Genomic DNA, 10,940 nt, shown 5'->3' with positions numbered 1-10,940 from the left:
TGTGTGATTTCTACGTGTATGTTGATTAATTGTATATGGTCGAGATGAAATAGCCTTAGCATGTTCGAATTAGCCTTATTTCATGTTCCTTGTTTGGTTGTGGACTTAGGGCATAGTTGATTATATGACATTCTATTTGACCCCGTATTATGTACAATAAGCATGAACAAAAGCAACAAGTGGTTTCGGAGCAAGGATAATATTAGGAGGAGTACTTAGGAAGTTAGTTGTAGCTTGTAGGAGCATGTAGGTTTAGAAGGTAATATGGGCCCATACTACTGAAAGCATAGATCCGGATGAGATTCAGGAGGGACCTCGAGGCTTCTAAGGAACTAATAGGAGTGTAGCCTGGTGTATTGAGCACTGTGTTTTGATGTATGATTTTTCCATGGTATATTTTCAGTATGGTGGCTATTAAAGGTTCAGGATCAGGAGTTGATGGCACTGGGAGAGCAGGTCTGAATGATGAGGAGATCGGCGGGATCATTCATGCCGGAATGGCCAAGGCGACCAACGAGGCAATTCCAGGGTTTCTAGGGTCAATTAAGACCATGTTGATCGAGGATTTTGACCTATGTTATGCTGCCATCATGCATGTATCTGCTTCCGTAGCCACAACAGCTGTCACCATAACATGATCTTAGAGAGGCGAGGTAATACAGTACCGAGAATTCGGTGATATGAAGCCTCCGGAGTTCAGAGGCGATAGGGACATGATTATCGCTTTGAGGTGGATTTCTAACATGGAGGGATGTTTCTTCACATGTTTGTGTCTTGAGAACCAGAAGGTGAAGTTTGCGCTTATCTTCTTCACCGGGGTGCGAAGGATTGGTGGGAGTTTATGAATCAAGGCTTTTCGCAGGCAGAGCGAGTCGCAATGACTTGGGAGCATTTTTTGGATATGTTCTACAGTGGGTATGTTCCTCTTGTGGAGAGAGAGCTACTAGCATAGGATTACATGTCGCTCAAATAGATGATGGAGTCGATGACGAAGATCACCATAATGTTTATGGAGAGAGCTCTTTTCTGCCCAGAGTATGCCGCTTTAGAGCAGGCGTAAATGTCACGATACTTAAGTAGGATCAAGTCTGAGATTTGAGAGTTTGTATCTACTTAGTAGTACTAGACCTTGACTGAGATGCAGTCAAGCACCAGGTGGAGGGAAATTGAGTTAGAGATTTAATAGAAGGAGGAAGGAACAACTTCAGGACAATATCAGTCAGCGGCCAAGTGGGTCAAGTCTACCGACTCTGGTTCAAGATCATATGAGAGGAGGAGTTTCGAGCATGCAAGGTGCGGGAAGTTTCATGATGGAAGGTGCCAATATTTTGTATGTCACATGTTTGGCAATGAGGGCCATGTCGGTAGGGATCGCAGGAGGAGTATGCATATTTTCTTCCATTGCGGCCAGGAGGGCGACATCTGAGCTCGTTGTCCCTTTCTCGCTTTCGGTGAGGTGCTGGAGCCTTTACCCCTAGCTTGGTTGTTACCTGAAAATCGTTGTAGAACAGCCAGAGTCCAGGAAACCAATGTTTGAATTATCAGTTCTTCTATTTTAGTTGATTGCTGCAATGTTGGTATTCATTTGTAATTTTTGTTTATTTTTTGAAGTTTAGTTATAGTTCTTCTATTTTAGTCGATTCATGCAGTGTTGGTATTTATCTGTAATTTCTGTTTATTTTTTGAAGTTCAGTTATAATCTTGGATGATCCATTGAATGCAATTATCTTATTTAGCCCCATTTTTAATTGATTTATTATTATGAATGAATTAATTATTATGGTCCTCAGTTACATGCGTTTTCGAATTTTTGAATGTTGTGTGAGATTAGACTCTCCTTTGTACCTGGATATCAGTGGTTGGGATCAAGTAATAGAATTCAAGTTGGTCTGGGTATCGAAGGATTGTGAAGTTGTCAGTTTCTAGCATTTTCCAAGTGGGGGAGAGTGGAACCTCGCACCACAAGACCTTATCTGAGGTTCAATTCTCAGTTGAATTTTTCCAAGTTCAAGACTTCTACACAACTATTTAATCTTCCGATTTCGCATCAAGATCATCTTCATCTGTTGGTTTTCCCTCGAGTCGTACTAGTTTTTAGTTGCGATAAAAATCTTGAGGGAGTTCTTGTGCTTTAGACTCTAGGGTGTTAGGAGCCTAGGTTGAAGGATGTGATGAGAGCTTCCTTGTTTGTTCTTGTCTGATTGGGGTACGAAAGTCTGAGTCACAGCCCAAAGGCCTGATAGGGTTAGTTAAGTCATGTTGGGATCAGTATGTGTCTTGTTAGGCTATGAGTGTTGATGTTGGTTAATGGATCGGGGGTAAGCCTGAGTGTTGTTGTTGGTTAATAGATCAAGGTAAACTTGAGTGTTTTTAGTGGATAACTAAGAAGGGTTGTTAGATCCGAGTGGGAGCAAGGTCTAGCTTAATATGTAACTAGTTGGTTTTCATCGCGATGGTACACTTACGTGCGGGATTAACATGAAGGCCTTTGGTCAAGAAGGTTTTGGGCTAATCAAACTATGGATTTTTGGTAAGTTTGGTTGATGTGAGGGTTGCGTTAGGTTTCGAGTAGGGAATGGGTTCTTTGTGTCATGATTTAAGGAGGTTGCATGGAACATATTCTTCAGGGTGTGTGGTATCACCAAAATTTCCATGTTGGCAGAATTATCAACGGATGGTTGACTGTTGAAGATGCTACAACGGTTATAAGTCATATCAAGGAGTTAGGTTTGAAGGACCCTCAAGGGGTTATATCGAGAAGTGGAAACAAGAACTGATTTCGAGGATGAAATCTAATTTAAAGGGGGAGAATTGTAACATTATGTTTCTTATCATTTCTTATTTAGGGGTCATGGGCCGAAATTTAATTCTCTAAAGGATTTAGGCCTTAAAGAGGTAAATTTTAGACCTTTTTGTATTGGACCGAAGGGTGAAAACGGAAAACTCATGGATCGGGTTTCTTGCATGAAATACAGATTTTAGTTCGAGAAGTTTTTAATCTAAAATAACTAGATAAGATTGTGGGACTCTTCAAAACCTTTCTGTACAAATAAAGAACTCTAAAGTTGGAGGTGAATCGAAGAAGTTGTGGTGGTTGGAAATTCGTGTTGAATTGGAAGAATGGTAGTACGATAGGCATACTAGCGGCTAAAGAAAGACGCCTCTAAGAGAGTACGCTGGGCATACTTGACCAGATCCCAAACCCTAAATATGGGGTTTTGAGCCCTGTGTAAGCACCTTAAATCTTCTAAACCTCTTTCATTCTCAGACTCCATCTCTATAACATACTCCCTTGAAACCCTAACCATAGTTTGAGCCTTGTGAGCCAAAAACTATGCTTTTAGATGCCTTTAATGGAAGAAGATGGTAGGGATAGTGCTTGGAAGTTTGCAACAAATTTGGACCATGAAGTTCTCTTCCCTCATTCATCTCCAGAAGGTATAAGGTTTGTAACTTTATATCTTCATTGATAGATCTAGCTTAGATGTTAAAGCTATCTCCTTTTTGTCCCACAAATTGGTCCATATGAGTGTGAATTGTTCCAGAACTTGTGAGGTGCATTTCTAGGTGTATTTGACAGTGTTAAGTCATAAAAATGCAATCTTAGTCTTGTTCTTCCATTCATGCATGAGTTATGAAGCTTAGAATCTTTGGATAAGTTAGGTTTCATATTTGGACCCTTTCTAGCCATGCAACGACATAAAGTTGGAAACATTATGATTTAGGATGTCCTTTGGGGCTAGATCTGAGTGTTGGACGAAAGGTCGTGAGGGAAAAGTGATTAATGGAAATATTGGAACCAACTCGAGTATGTTGCACGTACCTGAGAGTACGTTGGGTGTATTAGGCTTGAATCGCGTATGCCGAGAGTAGGTTGGGATACGTTGGGCATACTCAGCCTGCCTTGGACTTGCACTTTTTTTTTACTTCCGTTGACTATTGAATTTTTGACCAAGCTTGATTTGGGTCAAACTTGGGGGTTTTAGACCGTGGATTGAGATTTAACTAGGTTTTGGTGATTAACGGATTCGCGGGAGCAAGCACTGCATAAATGGAAACGCGTCTTAGTGTTCTGGGGTTTTCATTTCAGGTGAGTTCCCCTCACTATACCTGTGGGTCGAAGGCACCAATGTCGGCCCACTAGTTTGGGTTATCATTTATTAGAAGGATGCTCTAGGGACTATATGTAATATCATAGGATAGACTGAGGACTCTTAATCTAGGCTTTCCCGCATGTTCCTTGTTTGGTTGTGGCTCTAGAGTAGGATCATCCGTCCAGGTGTCTATTTCACCTCTAGTTACATATGGTTACTGTAACGCCCTAAAAATCATGACACAATTTTTTTTCTTTTTGATTAATAAATCGTTAATACATTTCTTTCTTATGAAATCAAGGTAACTAAGGGTTAGTTAAACATTATCAAATCAGAGTAAACATGTGGTGTGTGCCCTGCAATCGTCCCGAGCTCTTTCATTTGAAAACTGGAGTACCTGAAACATAAACTGAAAATTGTAAGCACAAAGCTTAGTGAGTTCCCCATAATACTATAGACATACTACCATAGAATATCATGCAACATACATATACTTGCCATGGGCTCCCCCACATGGTCTTGATCAGGAATGCTATGGGCTCCCCCATGGTCTTTACTTAGAATGCCATGGGCTCCCCCCATGGTCTGATATCCAAGTGCCATGGGCTACCCTCGGGGTCTTCCATGCAAGTATCACAGAGACAACTAGCATACCACATATCACAGAACAACTATCATACCACATAACACATAATGGGCCGGCATTGGTGCCTTCGACCCATGGATATAGTGAGGAAACTCACCTCACACTACGGAAGCTCACTGGAAGAATCCCTGGTTGCTGCTCTGACGGCTTCCTAAACTAGCAATATCAATAATACACCTAATTAACAATTGGGCTCCGATCTATAACCACAACTCTATACCTGGGGTAAAAGGACCATTTTACCCCTAATCTAGCTTTGACCAAGCCCATGAGCCAAACTACAATATGAAAGGCCCAAGGCCCACTAATCAACTAATGGCCCAATTTTTCCAAATTGAGCCCAAACTCCTTACATGGCCCTGCCTTAAGGCCCAACCATTTTTCTAGTCCAAACACTTGGTACCTCAATGGCCCATTAACAACTCAAGCCCAAAATACCATAAACTACTAAACCCATCAAAACCCACTAATAGCCTAATTTTCCAAATTAGGCCCAACCCCATACGGGCCTAAGCCCATAATTCCCTTAATTGTAAGTCAAAAGTCAAAGTCAACGGTTTGGTTGATGTAACTTGTCGAGTTGTCCTTCAACTCGTCGAGTTCTCCCATTAAATGCACAAATCGGGAAAATCTGCATCAACTCGCCGAGTTCTCCTCATGAACTCGTCGAGTTGGCCAGGAATCAAACAAATTAATGCATTATGCCATTTCCATCGCATCTAGAAGCTTCCATTCTCAGATCTCTTGCCAAATGATGACTAGAAGGGTAAACTTTCCAACGTTACCCTTAAAAACCACTACAATGAACCCGAATCCTTCACTTAATAGAGCGAGGCTTAAACCATTATGCCCTTAAACTCTTAAAACATACTCCCAAAACACAGATCTAACATCCCAAGGATGGATTATCACATAAAGTTTCCAACTTTACGTCTATGCATGCAAGAAAGGAATCATAGATCCCAAAATGGCTTAATAAAGGACTTAATGCATGGATGGGACTTAGGACTTAGCAAAGCTTGCAACTTTATGCCAAGACAGGTCTTAAAAGGGTCTGATCTAGCATAATAAACCCTGAAACCCTTAACCTTTGGACAACCCAATCAAGCACCCAAAAATCAAACTAAAACATCCCACAAAGAGATCTAGAAGATAACACCATAGGGTTTCGACTTTATACCTCAAAAGGATTGCAAAAAATGGAGGGTTTATGGATCCAAAGACTTCTTTCCAAACTAAGCACCTTCATTCTTAAAACTCCTTCCAAAGATCACCAAAAACCAACTCTCCAAGCTCACCACAAGCTCACACACTCAATCTTGAAGGGTAATACATGAAATTAGGGTTTTATGGACAAGGAGGCTGGTAAGGAGGCCAACAAAGGGAATTAAGATCTTTAAATAGGGTGCAAAACCCTAAAATTAGGGTTTTTCTCAAACAACGTCAACTCGTCGAGTTTCCCCTACCAACTCGACGAGTTGGTCCTTAAGAACACGCGTCCTAAACGTTTCCAACACATCGAGTTTATGCCACAAACTCGACGTGTTGACCTCTAAAAACGGAATTTATTTCCATAATTGACGTTCTAGATTCCGGATGTTATAGTTACACATTCCATGTAGAGTTAGTCATGTATCATTGTGTATAGGATGTTGCTATGTTGTAATGATTATATATATATATATATATATATATATATATATATATATATATATATATATATATATATATAGTCATGTAGGATAGTCTAAGAAATCATGATCTAGGCTTTCATGACCATTTCTTGTTTGGTTTTTGGCTCTTGAGTAGGATCATCTGTTCGGGTGGCTATCTCACCTCTGTTTGCTTATGGTTATGCATTCCATGGAGATTAGCTGGAGCGGAACAATGTGTTGTAAGAGATCTAGTAGGTGTTAGCGAACTGTATGTTTGATATTGCCTATATTATGTGCCTACTTGATCATTGTTTGTTTATATGTCGACATATGGTAGAGGTTGAGGTTAAGGCGGTCCTATTGTATGTTGTACGCCAAGATACCTAATGCAGGCCGACTACAAGCCATAGGCATAGAGGCTCGGGAAGAGCGGTTGGGTTGAGGCAGCAGGCCAACAAACCCTGGGTATTCCAGTCCGATGACTGATTGGACCCATTGCATGTTGGCATTCCAGTTCGATGGCTGACTGAGTTAGGGTATTCCGATCTGATGATTGTGGGCCCGTTATGCATGCTAGTATGTTTGTTGTATGAGGTATTTTAGGGAAAAACCACTGACATTTCTGCTTACCCAGTTGTTTATGTTTCAAGTTCTATCAGTGATCATGAGAAGACGAAGACGGGACTATACACACTTATCTATAACATTGAGGATTCCGTGCTTATTATAATACTCCGATTCTTTTTGAAAAACTGTAATTGGGAATAAATGGTCCTTCTTAGAATGGATTTATAATTGGGAAGTTTTTACGTTAATAAAAACAAATAATTTTTGTTGTGAAAATGAGACGTTATATAGCGAGCGCTAGGGGCGGTGTTCCTTTCACCTTAGTGAGCCTAGCGAGAATGTAGCGATCATCCGCTCCGTTTAGTATTATAATTAGGCTTGACAAATTTGTTGTGTCGTATCGGGTTTGTGTCGAGTCGAACTTTAAATGACCCGACTCATGTAGTTAATCATATTGTGTTATGTCAACCAATTATTTGTGTCAGGTTGTATGTTAGGTTTATATCTTATAAATGTGTCGTGTCATATAAGGTTGAATCACTAAGGAAGTTGAAAGGATAAGGGTTAGGGAGAAAGAAAAAAAAAGTGAAAAACTAAAAATAGTGGAGTTGGAAGATGGAATGATGAAATCTACAGTAGGTTTAGAGGGCAATTGTAGGAGTTGGGGAGAAAAGAGAAGGGAGTGGTCGATTGAATTGTTGACAATGAAAGAAAACGAAAAAAAAAAATTAAAATCGAAGTGTTGACCTGCATTACTAAGTCTTTCGAGTGATATTTTAATTGAAATTATCCACCATAACTTTACTCTGTTTAATTCTTTTGTCATTTTATGTCAACCCGTTAATTCAGTACCAATCGACACTAAACCATCAAAATAGTAGTTGATTATATTGCATTTGGGTGATTGTATCGCAAAAGCAAAATAAATAGATAAACAATCGAAATCATATTATTAATCATTGCACATTAAGCAAACATTATAATGATACTTTAGAATAACATGTATTGAATTCTGTTTCACGTTTCGGTTGTTGAGAATCTTATATTCTTTGTATTTAAAATCATTAAAATGAATATACTATTGATTAATTATAAAATAGTGATTTTTACCAAAATATACTGTAAAACTAATGGATTGAAAAAAAATTATTAGTTTTAAGGGTTTTTATATTTTTTGATTTATTTGATTTTTTTTTCATTAAGCACAAGAGAAACGAACTCCTTTATAACCAACTAACCATAAACAATAAACAAGTATTAATCTTTAGAAATAAACTAAAAACGATATATGATACAGTTATCTAAAAACATTCCGACAAATAATAAACAATACAGCTATTTATGCAAGCTAGTATTAAATATAATTCCTAAAGCATAATCATTCTTATTTTAAAGCCTGTGGAATATGAATATATTATTATCTCCAAAACTAAAAAGTACAAATAAATCAAATATTTTCCAATAGGAACGTTATGCAAGGTGAATAAGGGCCTACATCCATGTTTTGGAAACCAGACCGGAATGGCTGGTTCAACCGGGAACCGGTCTCAAATCCAGTTTCTACAGATCAAAAAATCGTTTATCATGTGAACCGGTAAACAACGGAAGATATATATATATATATATATATATATATATATATATATATATATATATAGACAAAATTACAAAAATGGTCTCTGTGGTTTGTCAAAAGTAACAAACTTAGTCCCTATCTATTTTTTTTTTTGATGTATTTGGCCATTGTGGTTTGTAAAAGTTGCATTGGAGGCCCTTTTTCATAACACCGTTAATTTTATCTGTTTGGGGTCATTAAGTTGGGGGTATATTCGTCTTTTTACGTTTGGCGCTCATTTAAATATATCCACTAGCTTATGCAATATATCCACTAGCTTATGCAGTTGTGGAAGCTGAGACAACAAGTTCATGGACATGGTTCTTAGAATGCCTTGGTGATGATTTGGATTTGGATGCATCATGCAACTTCACTTTTGTATCTGATAGACAAAAGGTATACTACATATAACATAAGTATCTTTTAAAGCTTGTAACAATACTAACTATTATTTACATTATATGTAGGGCATAATACCTACAATAGCAAAACTGTTTCCAAATGCAGAGCATAGATGGTATTTGAGACATATACATGAAAACATGAAGTTGCAATGGAGGGGAGAAGAGTTTAGAGATCACTTATGGGGGTGTGCTACACATACAACCATTAGGCACTTTGAAAGGTCAATGGATGAGTTCAAAGATTTCAATGCAGAGGCTCATGAATGGCTAAGTAAGATTCCTCCAGTTCATTGGGCTAGGTCTCATTTCTCAAGTAGAGCCCATTCAGATTGTCTTTTAAACAATTTGTGTGAAGTATTCAACTCTAAGCTAGAGCATGGAAGGGACAAGCCTATAATTACATGTTTGGAGTACATGAGAGTGTACTTGATGAAGAGACATTGCATTGTACAAAAAGAAATTGATAAATGCAAAAGTCTATTAACCCCTACTGCAACTACCATACTTGACATAATCAAAACAGCTGCAAGCAAATATAGGGCACTCTTCTGTGGTTCTGGAAAATATCAAGTGACTGGTATGATGTTTGATCAGTATGTGGTCAATTTGAAAGAGGGTACATGTAGTTGTAGGTATAAGGAGATAACACGGATAGTCTGCAGGCATGAAGTTTGTGCAATATGGGAATATATTCAAAATGGTGAAAAAGCCCAACAACCTGAATATTGGGTGCATCCTTGTTATAAGCTAGAAACATGGAGGGTAATGTACTGTAACAAAATAGATCCAATCAATGGCAGGAGCATGTGGCCAAAATCTAGATGTCTAACCACTCTTATACCACCTACACATCACACACAAGTAAGTTGAATGTTAGTTAACATAGTTTATTATTCATCCACTTTTAACATTTCCTTAATATTTTTGTAGGTTGGAAGGCCAAAGAAAAAGAGGAGGAGGGCTATAGATGAGCCTACTAACCAATCAAAAAACCTATCTAGGAAATTCTTGACTGTTACTTGTTCCAAGTGTCATAATAAAGGACATAACTATAGAACATGTAAGAGGCAAGGGGGATCAAGTCAGAGAGCAGTGGGTGGATCAAGTCAAGGTGGTGTGGGTGGATCAAGTAAAGATGCAGTTGGTGGAACAAGTCAAGGTTCAGTTGGTGGATCAAGTGAAGATTTCATGGGTGGGTTAAGAGCAAAGAAGATAGACAAGGGAAAAAAGCCTCAAGTAGGACCTAAGTGAAGTTGGATACAGATAAAAGCATGACTAATCAAATTATTTGGCTACCTTTTGTTTAAGATTATAAACTTGTGTTGATGCTTTTGTTAAAACATGTTTAATCTAGATAATTACATCTTTTTGCAACTACCTAAATTAGTGATGTAATTAAGTTGATATTAGCCATATGTCATGCTACATTTCTGGTTATAATGATCTCAGTTATCATGTTTTGATATGGTGTGTTTCTCATTCCATTCCATTGTTTAATAATGACCAAAACTCATTCCATTCCATTGTTTGATAAATGACCAAAACACATTCCATTCCATTGTTTACTTATAGGGTTTTGATTTTGTATTTTTCTCATTCCATTCCAATCATTGATAAATGGACACAACTCATTCCATTCCAATCTTTGATAAATGGACACAACTCTTTCCATTCCATTCCAATATTCCTGATCAATAACAAAAAAAAACAATGCTTTATAATTAACATAAGACAAAATACCATTAAACTGATTAACTAAAACCATACATTACATTAAGATTTTAATACATGACATCCCATCCCAAAATCAACTGGTAATATCCCATTCTAGTTCTACACACCATCCGACATTACATATCCAAAATACACTGACCAAATACATCCCCAAATCCAACTACTACTTAGTGCATACGTATATAAACGAAAAAAAAAAAAAGAACCAAGACAAAATAAGCATCC

At 38.0% G+C, this 10,940-nt stretch overlaps 1 protein-coding gene across 1 annotated transcript; it reads left to right on the top strand.

Moving 5' to 3' along the window:
• The first annotated feature begins 3,353 nt into the window (after window positions 1-3,353).
• LOC145040597 (uncharacterized) lies at window positions 3,354-10,232 on the top strand. Its single transcript, XM_078988508.1, has 4 exons — window positions 3,354-3,438; window positions 8,855-8,973; window positions 9,045-9,743; window positions 9,912-10,232. Exons 1-4 carry the CDS (start codon window positions 3,354-3,356, stop codon window positions 10,230-10,232), a joined length of 1,224 nt encoding a protein of 407 aa, XP_078844634.1.
• The last annotated feature ends 708 nt before the right edge of the window (window positions 10,233-10,940 follow it).

The sequence above is a fragment of the Lactuca saligna genome, chromosome 4 (genome assembly GCF_052625555.1).
Source record: "Lactuca saligna cultivar CGN05327 chromosome 4, ASM5262555v1, whole genome shotgun sequence".
NCBI classification, from domain to species: domain Eukaryota; kingdom Viridiplantae; phylum Streptophyta; class Magnoliopsida; order Asterales; family Asteraceae; genus Lactuca; species Lactuca saligna.
Note: the sequence above shows the minus strand (reverse complement) of the source record. Positions and strands in the feature narration are given on the sequence as shown.